Source organism: Carcharodon carcharias, chromosome 4 (assembly GCF_017639515.1).
Source record: "Carcharodon carcharias isolate sCarCar2 chromosome 4, sCarCar2.pri, whole genome shotgun sequence".
Lineage (NCBI taxonomy): Eukaryota > Metazoa > Chordata > Chondrichthyes > Lamniformes > Lamnidae > Carcharodon > Carcharodon carcharias.
In genome coordinates, this window is record NC_054470.1 from 161,994,071 (window position 1) to 162,009,557 (window position 15,487).

The window sequence follows — 15,487 nt, forward strand, 5'->3', positions numbered from 1 at the left end:
TGTTGTCTGGCGCATTGACCTCTACCTCGCGGAGGATGAGCGTCAACTCGCAGACACTTCCTCCTACCTCTCCCTGGACCATGACCCCACCACTGAACATCAAGCCATTGTTTCCAGAACTGTCACTAACCTCATCTCCTCTGGGGATCTCCCTCCCACAGCTTCCAACCTGATAGTCGCCCAACCTCGGACGGCCCGCTTCTATCTCCTACCCAAAATCCACAAACAGAACTGCCCCGGTAGACCGATCGTCTCAGCTTGCTCCTGCCCCACAGAACTCATTTCTCGTTATCTTGACTCCCTTCTCTCTTCCCTTGTCCAGTCCCTTCCCACCTACATCCGTGATTCCTCTGACACCTTACGTCACATCAACAATTTCCAGTTCCCTGGCCCCAACCGCTTCCTCTTCACCATGGACGTCCAATCCCTCTACACCTCCATCCCCCACCAGGATGGTCTGAGGGCCCTTAGCTTCTTCCTCGAACAGAGCCCCGAACAATCCCCATCCACCACTACTCTCCTCCGTCTGGCTGAAATTGTTCTCACGCTGAACAATTTCTCCTTCAACTCCTCTCACTTCCTCCAAATAAAAGGTGTGGCTATGGGTACCCGCATGGGCCCCAGCTATGCCTCTCTTTATGGGGTATGTGGAACATTCCTCGTTCCAGTCCTACTCCTGCCTCCTTCCACAACTCTTTCTCCGGTACATCGATGATTACTTCGGTGCCGCTTCACGCTCTCGTCGGGACTTGGAAAAATTTATTAATTTTGCATCCAATCTCCACCCCTCCATCATTTTCACGTGGTCCATCTCTGACACTTCCCTTCCCTTCCTTGACCTCTCTGTCTCAATCTCTGGTGATAGACTGTCCACCAATATCCATTACAAACCCACCGACTCCCACAGCTATCTCGACTACAGCTCCTCACACCCCACTTCCTGTAAGGACTCCATCCCATTCTCTCAGTTCCTTCGCCTCCGTCGCATCTGTTCCGATGATGCTACCTTCAAAAACAGTTCCTCTGACATGTCCTCCTTCTTCCTTAGCCGAGGTTTTCCACCCACGATCGTTGACAGGGCCCTCAACCGTGTCCGGCCCATCTCCCGCGCATCCGTCCTCACGCCTTCTCCTCCCTCCCAGAAACATGATAGGGTCCCCTTTGTCCTCACTTATCACCCCACTAGCCTCCACATTCAAAGGATCATCCTCCGCCATTTCCGCCAACTCCAGCATGATGCCACCACCAAACACATCTTCCCTTCACCCCCCCCATCGGCATTCCGTAGGGATCGCTCCCTCCGGGACATCCTGGTCCACTCCTCCATCACCCCCTACTCCTCAACCCCCTCCTATGGCACCACCCCATGCCCACGCAAAAGATGCAACACCTGCCCCTTCACTTCCTCTCTCCTCACCGTCCAAGGACCCAAACACTCCTTTCAAGTGAAGCAGCATTTCACTTGCATTTCCCCCAACTTAGTCTACTGCATTCGTTGCTCCCAATGTGGTCTCCTCTACATTGGAGAGACCAAACGTAAACTGGGCGACCGCTTTGCAGAACACCTGCGGTCTGTCCGCAAGAATGACCCAAACCTCCCTGTCGCTTGCCATTTTAACACTCCACCCTGCTCTCTTGCCCACATGTCTGTCCTTGGCTTGCTGCATTGTTCCAGTGAAGCCCAACGCAAACTGGAGGAACAACATCTCATCTTCCGACTAGGCACTTTACAGCCTTCCGGAGTGAATATTGAATTCAACAACTTTAGGTCGTGAGCTCCCTCCCCCATCCCCACCCCCTTTCTATTTCCCCCTTCCTTTTTTTTCCAATAAATTATAAAGATTTTCCTTTTCCCACCTATTTCCATTATTTTAAAAAAAAAACACCCCCACTAGAGCTATACCTTGAGTGCCCTACCATCCATTCTTAATTAGCATATTCGTTTAGATAATATCACCAACTTTAACACCTATGTGTTCTTTTGTACCATTGTTGCTGACATCTTTTGATGATCTGCTTCTATCACTGCTTGTTTGTCCCTACAACCACACCCCCCCCACCTCTCTCTCTCTCTCTCCGCCCCCCACACACACACCTTAAACCAGCTTATATTTCAACTCTTTCTTGGACTCGAACTCATGTTCTGTCGAAGGGTCATGAGGACTCGAAACGTCAACTCTTTTCTTCTCCACCGATGTTGCCAGACCTGCTGAGTTTTTCCAGGTAATTCTGTTTTTGTTTTTGTTTAGGGTTTTGTGTGTCTGGATACTACAAATCAGGCCCAAATGAGTCCCAAGTGTCAACTCCTATTAAAGTGATTAGGGCCGCTTAGAAGTAAAAAATGTTCAGTTACACTGAACTCTACCTCCAATGTCACTCAAACAAGAATGGGGAGTTTCACAAACTAACTTGATCCTGTCCTCATCTGAGATCCACTGATGGACATTTCTAGTTTTATGATACAGCAGTTTTTAAAGGTTGAGTTATCTAAAATCCAAGAGGGAAACTTCAAACAACTGTTATAACCTAGACTTTCAATTGATACGTTTTGAGTTGCAGCTCTAAATTCAGGAATAAGGCCAACACTTCGAGAGGTTTTTTTTTATATCAAACTACATGAGATATTTATTAATTTAAAACGAATTAAACATACACACATGGCTACAAATTACTATCATAACTACTAATAAATTCCCAAATTAATCTCCACCTTCCAAATCCACAACCATTACCACCTAGAAGGGCAAGGACAGCAGACAGATGGGAACACCACCACTTGGAAGCTCCCCTCCAAGTCACTCACTATCCTGGCTTGGAAATATATCGCCGTTGCTTCACTGTCACTGGGTCAAAATCCTGGAACTCCCTTCCTAACAGCACTGTGGGTGTACCTACACCACATGGACTGCAGCGGTTCAAGAAGGCAGCTCATCACCACCTTCTCAAGGGCAACTAGGGATGGGCAATAAATGCTGGCCCAGCCTGCAAAGCCCACATCCTGTGAATGAATAAGAAAAACTAATGCAACAATAACCAATAGACTTAACCAGACACCAGGCAAAGCATTTTCACCTTATGAATTCAAAATGAGGTTCTATTCAATTTGGTTCCTTTGCAGACAGCTGTAGGCTTACAGGCTTTGATTTCACATGTCTCTGTCTTTCACACACAAACTCCTCAGGTTATAACCAGCCTGCCCTTTGAATGCAAATTCTCATTGTATCACCAGGCCCTTTGAACTCTACCTCTTCTAACAATAAAACCCATTTCATAGTGCCAATTTTATTAGTAATATAAACATTGTTTGGTCTCTCCTAGCTGGGTGCAAAATTTCACTCCCCTTCTTGAATGCTCTATTCAACAAAATGCAAATGTACTCTTTAACTCTCTGTTTACATCTCAAAACTACCAAACATCAAAGCACCCAGATGAGCTGGCTTTAATCCAATTAACACACACACAGACTAAAGCTCTATTTAAAAAAATAATTTCCAATATCATATATATTAATAGCTTCATGACACAAACTTCATAGCAATTAGCAGAGGCAAGTCTTTGATAGATCCTTCCCTATTCCAGGAACCCAGAGCCAATTCCAGTCACCTTGCCACCATCCCAACAAAGATTCCAAAGGAGAGTCAAATTGGACTCGAAACATTAACTCAATTTCTCTCTACACAGATTCCGTCAGACCTGAGTTTTTCTAGCACTTTGATTTTATTTCAGATCTCCAGCATCTGCAGTATTTTGCTTTTATTCAACTAAGATTGGTTACCTCAGCAAAGACTAGGGATTATCAAGGGACTTCCCAAACCATGTGACTAAACTGTGCAACTTCTACCAGATGAGGCAGAGTTAAACGCCTGAGCAGGACTACAGAAAACACCTGGGCCGAAAGCTCAGATCTCCAAAGCTGCAGACATTTATAGACTGAAGCCAACAACCTATTTTCACAATGCATTGGGTCATCAACCTTAGTCTGTTAGATTCAAATGAATGAAACCCTTGACACTCTACAGGAGGACAGCATTTCTGTGAGTAGATTTGAACAAGTAACTTACCTGTGGCTTCGAAGCAATCGAACCAATGACTTAGCAACAATGTTGACCTCTGCCTTTGGCGCAAGATGCCAGTAAAGCTGAGCAACCCCCATTACGACCTGAAAAAGATAAAGAATTTTATAGACCAATTATTAAATTTCACCAACAATTTGAAATGTGCATGTGAGGTTATTTGATGAGGAAAGGATTTGTCTCTATTGTGATATGATGTAACTGACTTAATCAAGCATTCTAAGCAGGAAAAACGTCCATTCTGATCACCTGCAGTAAAGATATGTAGGTGGCCAGAGCCATGTTTGAAAAAAAAGATCTAGAGAAGATTTTTGAAAATGTGAAGAGGCACAGACAAGAAGAGCTGAGGGACAGTGGCTCAGAGTATATGCTGAAGGATCAACAATAAGGTGCAATAGAACAAGGCACTTGAGTAGACCAAAGGGCATGAATTGGCACATATTGCAAGGGGAGATTGCAAAAATTAGGAGAAGACTTGAGAAACTGTAAATGAGGTTAAGAATTTTGAACTCAATGCAATGCTGAGGGCAGAAGGTGAGGAGGTGAGGAAAAAGGCAAATGAAGCTTGGAGAGGTCATGGCTTCTATGAAGAATGGCATTTAGTGTAGGGTAGAATGGAGGTCTTGAGTTTTTGATGAGTTCAAAGCTTACACAGGACGGAGCTCTAAAGGCCGTTAACAGACCGTCACAGTCGTTCAACCTGGAGATGACAAAAGGTGTGGATGAGCCTCTCAACAGTAACAAGATCAAGGTGAAAGGTAATGTTGGAGAAGTGGATAGAATAAGAGATTAGAAGCTTAGCTCAGAATCATGTTGTACTAGAACTTTGCAACATTGGGATCAATCTGAAAAGCAGAGGAGGGCAGGATTGAGGATTAGGGCCTTGACACTTTGACAGGAGCCAAGACAGTTGTCTTCACTCTTGCCAATATTAAATTGCAGAAAACTATGGCTCATCAGTAACTTTGATGTCAGACAAATAATTAACAGTGATGGTCATGAAGCTGGGGGTAGTGGCAAAGAGATGGAGAGTAAAGTACTAATGGAAATTGAACCGAATGCCTTATGATAGCACTGAGAGGCAGTACATAGATAAGTAAGAGGAGTCAAAGATGAAGTTTTGTGAGCCAATGCATTGATGAGTGGATAAAGCTTTGCAGAAATAAGCTAAGAAAGCACACAGACTTGACCAACCAAGTAAAAGCAATGTTCCAGAGTTGGGCCACATATGGATACTGTGGAAGGGTGGAGCATTGTCACCTATGTTTAATTTCAGAGAAAGAAGGGATAATACATTTTCCAAACCTACAACCATCTAGAAGGACAAGGGTGGCAGACACATGGGGAACCACCGCCTGGAAGTTCCCCTCCAAGCCACTCACCATCTTCACTTGGAAATATGTCACTGTTCCTTCACAGTCGCTGGGTCAAAATCCTGGAACTTCCTCCCTAACAGCACATACACCACATGGACTGCAATGGTTCAAGAAGGCAGCTCACCACCATGTTCTCAATTAGGAATGGGCAATAATTAGGGATGGGCAATAAATGCTGGCCTAGCCAGCAACACCCACACCCCATAAAGGAATGAAAAATACACCACAGTTCAAGTTAAAGTAGATGATCGTAAATTATCAAGATGGTCGCAGCAATATGGACAGGCAAAAACTGGGCTGAAGGAATTTGACCAGAGGTCAGCAAGAGGACAATAAGTTTTTTGGATTTAGGGAACAAGGACAGGTTGTTGCTTCTGTCCCAACCTCCACCTTAGTTAACTTGCTGTTAAAACCCTTCTCCACCCCTTTATCACCTTTAGACTCGGGTATTAAAATTCTCATGACCACCCTCCCATTCTCCACACCCCATAAATTTCTGCTCATCAAAACCTTGCTGCTGTATCCTTCCATCCTCTGCCCTGCTGAATCATCACCTATGCTCATTATGAACTATATGGGCTCTCCATAATTAATAATTCTCAGCGTATTCAAATCTCTCCATCATACAAATCCCCAATTTCACTGACACCCTCCAGGGATACAAATCTATTGTCTTCAACTTCAATTTCCATTGAATTCCTCATTTTGAACTTCCCCAGCCCACAAGCCCCAGAATTTAACCCCTAAACTCCTGTACCACACTCTCCTCCTTTAATACCGTGTTAACTTTGATTACCGACTTGCCTCCTGATTTCCCCTCCTTTAGCTTAGTGTCAATTTTTAGCCTTCTGCATCTCTGGGGCACATTGGAACACTTAGCTGTGTCAAAAGTGTTCAATAAGTGTGCAATGCTAATAAGTTAATCTGTTTTAGATGGTGTTGGTAGAGGTAGTAACATTACGAGGCAGTGTAAAAAATTAGTCCTCCTCTTTAGAAGTGCCACATAATCTTCATCAGCTTTTGGATTATAAACCGAACTTATTACATCTAACTATGCCCAAATTTGTTCTTTGGCAACTGAAATAAATTTTATGAAATAAACCCAGAGTTATCTTTATTCCATTCAGGAAGTCTGACAAGCAGTAATGATAACCACAGCAGTTTGAATCTGCACGAAGAGAATAAAACATCTTCACTGAATGGGATTTTCAGGAATCTGCAAAGATTTCTGATTGTTTGTCCAATCATCCAAAGTTGCAATGTTTTGCCGCTTAGCCTTACTTTCTAATAACTGTTACGTGTAAGCATTTCACTAGAGGAGCTTTTGAGCATTGCACAGCCGCCTTAAGTTAGAAGTGTGCAGCAGTGCTGAATGCCAATTTTCTTGTAATTTGACCATCCACTTTCTTTTTCAGATGGCCAGCAAAGTGCAACCACGGTTTTATCATTTCTTTTCCTTCAATGAAATATTGCGTTTTATTTCCATCCAACAGGCCAAATGCAAACAAGTAAAATTCACCAAGCAGAAACTCTTTTGCCACATGTTGCATTGTCACACTACAGCAGTCTTCCAAATCATCCCAGTGTGCAAGTCCTGCAGTATAACAGTACCATTCTGGCAATGAAGCTGTATATGAGAAACCTTTTGGACAAGTGGTGATGCAGATTTTGCAACCAATGGACTTGTGTTATTGGCCATTTTTTTTTGAAAATTCAGGCCTCATGACAGCTTCATTTCAATGGCTTTCAAAACCGTGGTTGCACTTTGCTGGCCATCTGAAAAAGAAAGTGGATGGTCAAATTACAAGAAAATTGGCATTCAGCACTGCAAAAAGGGAGCATGAAAAAAACATTAGCAGGTAAAATAAAGGAAAATACAAAGTTATTTTACAAGTACATTAAGAGTAAGAGGATAACCAGGGAAAGAATAGGGCCCATTCAGGACCATAGTGTTAATTTGTGTGTGGAGCCAGAAGACATAAGTAGGGTTCTAAATGAATACTTTGTGTCGGTGTTCACAAGTGAGAGGGGTGACGTGGGTATGGGAATCAGGCAGGACTGCGATATAATCAAAGAAATTAGCATAGAAAGGGAGGAGGTTCTAAATGGTCTGGCAGGCTTAAAAGTAGATAAGTCTCCAGACCAAGATGAAATGCATCCCAGGCTGTTGAGTGAAGCAAGGGAGGAGATAGCAGGGGTGCTGGCAATAATTTTCAATACCTCTCTGGCCACAGGAGAGGTGCCAGAGGACTGGAGGGCAACCAATGTGGTACCGTTATTCAAGAAGGGAGGAAGGGATAAACTAGAGAATGACAGGCCAGTCAGTCTAACCTCAATGGTGGGGAAGCTATTGGAAGCAACTCTGAGGGACAGAATTAATCTACACTTGGAGAAGCAGGGATTAATCAAGGACAGTCAGCATGGTTTTGTTAAGGGGAGGTCATGTCTGACCAATTTGATTGAATTTTTCGAAGAGGTGGCCAGGTGTGTAGATGAAGGCAATGCATTTGACGTAGTCTACTTGGACTTCAGCAAGGCTTTTTATAAGGTCCCGCATGGGAGAGATATATAAATATATATATACACACACACATACATATATGACAATTGGTGGGGTGGTAAATAGTGAGGAGGATAGCCTTAGATATACAGGAGGATATAGACAGGCTGGTCAGATAGGCTGATCAGTGGCAAATGGAATTTAATCCGGTTAAGTGTTAGGTGATGCACTTGGGCAGGACAAACAAGGCATGGGAATACACGATGAATGTTAGGACCTTGGGAAGTATTGAGAATCAGAGGGACCTTGGTGTGCATGTCCACCGGTCCATTAAGGTAGCAGGACAGGTAGATAAGGTAGTTAAAGAAGGCATGTGGGATACTTGCCTTTATTAGCCGAGGCATTGAATATAAGAGCAGAAAGGTTATGCTGGAAATGTATAAAACGCTGGTTAGGCCACAGCTAGGGTATTGCATGCAATTCTGGAATCCACATTATATTAAGGATGTGATTGCACTAGAGAGAGTGCAGAGGAGATTTACCAGGATGTAGCCTGGGCTGGAGAGTTTTAGTTATGAGGCGAGATTGGACAGACTGGGGTTATTTTCCCTGAAGCAGAGGAGATTGAGGGGGGGCATGATTGAGATGTATAAAATTGAGGGGCATAGATAGGGTAGACAGGATGGAACTCTTCCCCTTGGTGGGGGGGGGATCAATAACCAGTGGGCATAGATTTAAGATAAGGGGCAGGAGGTTTAGAGGGGATGAGAGGATTTATTCACCTAGAGGGTGGTGGGAATCTGGAACTCAATGCCTGAAAGGGTGGTAGAGACAGAAACGCTCGTAATACTTAGGAAGTATTTGGATGTGCACTTGCAATGCCACGACAGACAAGGCTATGGGCCTAGAGCTGAAAAATGGGATTAGAATAGTTCAGTGCTTGTTTGACCAGCGCAGACCTGATGGGCTGAAGGGCCTTTTTCTGTGCTGTAGACCTCTATGACTCTAACCACCTATGCAGTCTTGTCTAGTCAATTGAAGTTGAAGGTTGATAACAAGAACACCAAACATGGGTTTGTGCATGCATGGCTCTTCCTTGATTGACATGCAAAGGCAATGCTAGTCAGCATAATCACATGTACTCTGTTTTCACTGCTGGTCTATCTAATGAAACATTAGTGACATGAAGCCACTAGATGTCATCTAGAGGCCTTCAGGCTGGAAAGACAACATCATTGTGCCATTTTCCCTCCCTTACTAGTGGTGTACATCAAGAACAACATGAATTTACTGATTATAACAATTAAAGTAATATGACATTATGATGCATACAGCAGCATTCCTACTCTGCAGTAAAGGCTTGGTGTTCCGGAGGAGCAGTCGATGATCTGGGTCCATTACATATGGTTTCTTAGCAGCACCACCACTTTTATTCTGGTCTTCGTCAGAATCATAGAACGCCTTCTCATTATTTTCATCCAGCAACTGCTCCTGAAAGGAAATAAATAATTAATTGTAAGAAAAAAACCTACTGCTATAAGCTTTAAAGGCCCTTCAATATCTCTAACATTATCTGTTTGAAAATTGCAACTATAATAACCAAGAAAAATATAACTCACTGTTCCAAACAGTACTGTATTCTAAGCTGCATAACTTACTGAGCTTGTGTTATAGTACCGGGAAATTATGAAGGGTCTAGTTTTACTGTATCTGCATGGAGTATTTATAATCTGCCAGATAAACCCATGTTTTACTCCAGCAAAGAGCTGACAGACTCAATAGCTGGACAGCCTCTTTTTGTGCTGTTCATTTCTATGGCATTGTTTCAATGTCCAGTACAAATACACACTTCCTGTTTATTGGATGTGTTGTAAGAAAATTAATTACTTGTGTAATTTTACACCATTTCCATTGCATGTTTTAACACAAGTGTTTAAGATTACAGTCCACATTGAATCATGCGTCATCTGTACAATTAAAAGTTTCAGGTTATGCTGATCATAATCCACTTTAATTTTAGATATATTTTCTGTTTTTGTATTAAATGTGAAGCTTTCCATCATGCAAAAGTAATTATTTCAAAATGAAGCATGAAATCCAGAGCAGCCAATTATTTTTGACTCCATTAAGGATTCATTCATAGAAGTCAATTCTTTTCTGAATTCTGTGTAGGGCTGCTTTTACCTGTGTTGTCGGCATACGACACTAGTTTCAACTGATAAATAAATTACTCCTTCAAAAATACAGTGGACAACCCACAGTAAGATGTGCAGGTAAATACTAAGAAAACACTCATCTGAAGCATTGTAAAGGATGTTTTTTTTTTAAAAAAAGCACTCAAGTCACAGAACCAATTGCCTTTTCTGTCAAAAGCACAATAAATAAATTGACTACCACTAAGTGAAGAAAAAGCAGACCTAAATCAGTCCCATCAAGAGCTCTATACAGCGCACAACCTAAAATTACCCTATTTTCACAACAACGGGCACTGACAGTGCTGTTAAGTGCATTAGCTGTCTACAGAGATGACAGCAAGCCATCAACTCCACTGAGCAAAGCCACTCAACAAGAAGCTGCATTTTATAGCTGAACATAAAAGTAAATAACCTTCAATTAGAGGCAAGATGTGAATTGTGGAAATATTAACTTACTAACATCTGAAATTCTTGAGCTTTGTTGTTAACTAAATTTAAAAAAAAATATATCTTCAGTTGGAGGGGGTGGGGGGGAGAAATAGAAGCCACCTTCAATTCATCCTCATCACAGTTTAACCTTCAGCATAACATTTCTACATATTAATTTTACAGCCCTACTATCTTTTTGCTTGCAGAACTAGTATCAAGCAGAAATGTCAACATGATGGCTTAACATTGCATGAATGCAAAATGCACACCATTAAAATCAGAATTCTGAAATTAGCAATCTATCCAGAGTACCTGGTTCAGTTTTCAAAATAATAATTGTATTTGAGTTCCTTTCCATTACTGCTGTCACGCCCCTAAATGCATCAATTATGGTTTAGAAATGGCATTTAGTACATGCTCCAGTCAATATGGCCACAGAGAATTAGCACTGTACCAACTTTACAAAAATGTTTTCATTAAGATTTACAAATTTTCACAATATCTCTTCTGCAAAGGGCAAATAAAATAAAAATATTCAGTTTCTAAAAAAACATGTTCATGGGATGTAGGTGTTACGAGCAAGGCCAGCATTTATTGCCCAAGCCTAATTGCCCTTGAGAAGCTGGTGGCAAGCCACCTTCTTCGATCGCTGCAGTCTATGTAATGAACATGCTCCTGCAATGCTGTTAGGTCGGAAGTTGCAGGAACTTGACCCAACAACAATGAACAAACGATGATGTATTTCCAAGTCAGAATGGTTTGTGACTTGGAGGGAATGTGAGGGTGGTGGTGCTTCCATGCATTTGCTATCTTCGTTCATCATTTGGAACGTGTTGCAGGGGCCTTACCGAAGTGCATCCGCTGCCCACTTGACGTGTGTGCGTGTGCGTCTGTGTGTGATTTTTCCAGTCAAGTGGACAGTATTCCATCACATTCCTGATTTGCACCTTGTAGATTGTGAATAGATGAATTACTTACTGCACAAAAAACAGCCCTTGATCTGCTCTCAAAAAGAGAATATTTATGACACAGGCCATTCAGCCCATCATGTCTCTGCTGGATGAAAAAGAGCTATCCAGACTAATCCTACTTCCCAGTTCTTGGTCCATTGTCCAGTAGGTCACAGCGCTTCAAGTCCAAGATAAGCACATTTTTATTTTAAATATGATTTCTGCCTCTACCACCCTTTCAGACAGTGAGTTTCCCACCAACCTCTAGGCGAAAAAATTCAACTCCCCTCTCATTGCTCTGCTAATTACACAAAATCTATGTCCTCAGCTATTGGCCTTTGTCTATTTCATCTGTGGATCTCTCAGAATGGCCTGTCAAGAAAGAGCTATACAATATTTTATATAAATTACAACAACTTCAGCCATACCAGGTCATTTATTATCCTATTCTTGAACCACCTATTCCTGAATTTGGACCTGGCCTTTGGTTCAATCACTAATTCAGTCATGCATTTAAGAATCTCAAACCTTTGTGTTAAAAAAAAAGCATTGCTCTCACCCTCTGCCGCAAGCCTCTTGCATCTATATCTCCTTGTTTGAGATCGTTTGTTCACTGAAAATCTGTTTCTATGTACTCAGTCATGTTATCTCATAATTTTGAACACATCTTTAAAATCATCCCTTTCAAACAAGTACATCCTCACATACCAAGCAGCATCTCAGTAAATCAGGACTGGCCCTTCTCTATTCACTCAAATATCCTTCCGATAGCATGGGCCCAAATGTGCTCATAATACTCCAATTTTTAAAAAATCCATTCACGGAATGTCAGCTTCGCTGGGTGGGCCAGCATTTATTGTCCATCCCTAGTTGCCTTTGAGAAGGTGGTGTTGAGCTGCCTTCTTGAACTGCTGCAGTCATAATAAATAATCATATGTACTGTGAATAAAGGGGAACTGGTGGATGTACTGCACTTAGATTCCCAGAAGGCATTTGATAAGGTGCCACATCAAAAGTTTATTGTGGAAAATAAAAGCTCATTGTGCAGGGAGTAACATATTGGCATGGATAGAAGATTGGCTAGCCAACAGGAAACAAAGGATAGCCATGAATGGGCTTTTTCTGGTTGGGAGGATGTAATGAGTGCTGCTGTTACGACCACAGCCAGTGTTAATTACTGCGAAAACCAAATCCCGAGGGAAACTTGGCTTACGGGCCATAACTTTTTTTGTATTCTGAAAACAAGAAGGCGACTTACCGATCTCAGCAATAAGAGGTCCAGTAACACTTCTGGGATTTTAACAATTAAAAGCAAAAGGTTTATTAACAAGAAAAGAAGAAAGCTTAAGCACACAAGGTTACAGTTACACAATTAAAGTTTGTCTTACAAAATATTCCCCCAGAAACACTCTGCTTGGTCAAACACACAAGTAAACACCTTCCAGGCAACACTCCCTTACAGGTGTCTACTATGAAATCCAATAATATTACACAAGGCAAACTGCTGCAGATTCAATAAAGGTGTATCACATGGCCTCTACCCTCTTCCACTCTGCGGTGGAATCCACTTCAGAATAAAACTGCTTTCCGCAGCCCAAGACTTTTCTGGCTTGACTGGATGGGTGATTTAAACTGCATCCTCTCCAAGCCTAGAGCTCCAGTTATAGCTCAATAGCTCAAACTCTCTCCACCTATCTCCATGCCTCCAGCTTAAAAGCAACTCTAAAATACTTTATTCTCTTTTACCTCAGTTCCATTGTTCTCAGATCTCTTTGAAACTCAAATCCTTCCATGTTTCCATCTTGTCTTTGGTTTCAGGTCAATAAAATATAACACCCCACTACTATTTACTGACAAGATACAGACATGTTTCTTTTTACCTCTGACTCCCCTTTGATATTCAAACTCCTAAAAACACAAATGTTAGATCTAACCTATTTAATTGTACCTCAAACTTAACACCTCTATCCTTTTCATGTTTCTAAACCCCCCAAACAACCTGGCTCCTATCAATTTCTTGCCCAGCTTAATTAACACACACAGCTGCCTTTACAAAATAACACAATATTCCTCAAAATATTAAAAACATCCATTCTTACATCACCCTTCTTAAAAAATGAACCATAATTCCAAACAGATGGTTTCATTTTCCAACCCATTTCTTATTCCTTACATTTAACTATACAAACAAAAGTATAACATTATAGTGTAGATGCATTAACATGAAAATATACACACAAGTCTTTTGTAAAAATAGAGTTCATTCCAGTCAATTCTCCATTTGCCAATATCCAAGTTCTTTTGAATTTTAAACTCCTGACAATGCATCTGCAATCAAATGTTCTCGTCCAGCTACATGTGTAATTTGTAAATTGAACAGTTGCAATAATAAACCCCACCAAAACAATCTTGTGTTTCTGTTCCGAAGCTTTTCCAGAAACTTCAAAGGATTGTGGTTAGAATATATAATTGTCTCTGAAGAATAGTTTGCAACATACAGTTCAAAATGCTGCAAAGCTAGCGCCAAGTTTAAAGTCTCTTACCCTATAGTTGAATATTTCTTCTGGTATACATTCAACTTCCATGAGAAATTTCCTACCAGCTTCTCAATTCCTAGTTCATCTTCGTGTAGCAATACAGCACCAACACCGACATCACTGGCATCAATAGCCAACTTAAACTGTTTTGCATAATCAGGTGCTGTTAGTATACCTTTCAAGCTGTCAAATGTATTTTGACACTCCTGTGTCCATTGGAACTTTGTTCTCTCATAATAATCCAGTCAACAGAGCAACTAAACTGAAGTTTGGCACGAATTTCTGATAAAATCCACTCATGCCTGGAAATGCCAAAATGTCCTGTTTTGCTGTAGGCACTGGAAATCCCACAATAGCTTTTACTTCTGCATCTCATGGGGCCACACGACCACACCCAACAGTGTAAATACATTTTCGCAAATTCATTTTTAGCCAAACTCACAACCAAATTGGCTTCCTGCAGTCGATCAAACAGTTCTTTTAAATGTTGCAAATGTTTCTCCCATGTTTGACTAAATATTATTAAGTCATCAATATAAACAGCACAATTATTCAGTCCCTCAGTCACTTTATCAGTTGCTAAAATGTTGCTGGTGCATTTTTCATACCAAAGGGCATTACTTTAAATTGATATAGAGCATCTGGCATCACAAAAGCTGATATCAATTTTGCTCTTTCTAATAAGGGAACATACCAATATCCTTGCAGCAAGTCAATTTTTGTGATAAACATTGAGTGTCCCACTTTCTCGGTACAATACTCCAATCGTGGAATAGGATATGAATCTGCCTTTGTTACTATATTCACTTTTCAGTAATCAATACATAATCTCTGTGATCCAGCTGGTTTCGGCACCATTACATTGGGTAAATTCCAATTGCTGTGACTGGGCTCTTTGATGTCGTTTTGAAGCATAAGTTCAATTTCTTTGCGTATTTGAGCTAATTTTATTGGATTTAATCTAATCTGTATGGGTGCTGCCTTATTGACTCTGAATTCTCCACATTATCATGTACAGCCATATCTATTTTCCCCAGTTTATTTCCACAAATTGCTTTGTATGACTGCAATAGCACTTTTTAATCACTCCGACAGTTTTCTGGAAGGTAATCCAATATTACATCTAGGTTGTTAAGTGCTTCCTCATTGTCCAATTTAAATTAGAGGAAGATCAATTTCAGAATCCTTAATTTCTACCCCCAAGTTTCCTTACTTAGGATTACCAGTAAACATCTCCTGTTTATTTTCTCTGTCGAAGTATTTTTTGAACATATTTATATAGCACGCTTGCTGACTCTTCCTTCTATCTGGGGTATTTACTACATAGTTTCCCTCAGTCTCTTTTCAATCTGGTAAGGTCCACTAAACCTTGCCTTCAACAGTTCGCCTCACACTAGCAACAACACTAACACTTTCTCCAGCCACAG

The 15,487-nt window shown here is 41.3% G+C and overlaps 1 protein-coding gene across 2 annotated transcripts in view; it reads right to left on the reverse strand.

The window, feature by feature from the left end:
• Nucleotides 1–15,487, reverse strand: part of ap3b1a (adaptor related protein complex 3 subunit beta 1a) — a 338,438-nt gene that overhangs the window by 186,654 nt on the left and 136,297 nt on the right. Inside the window, exons 8-9 of one of the 2 annotated variants that reach the window (XM_041185794.1) lie at nucleotides 9,282–9,434; nucleotides 4,062–4,159 (exon numbers count right to left, since the gene is read on the reverse strand). In XM_041185794.1, the coding sequence (XP_041041728.1) occupies nucleotides 4,062–4,159; nucleotides 9,282–9,434 (251 nt within the window). Of the gene's footprint in view, nucleotides 1–4,061; nucleotides 4,160–9,281; nucleotides 9,441–15,487 lie in introns of both variants that reach the window. The other variant, XM_041185792.1, reaches the window with a different exon arrangement.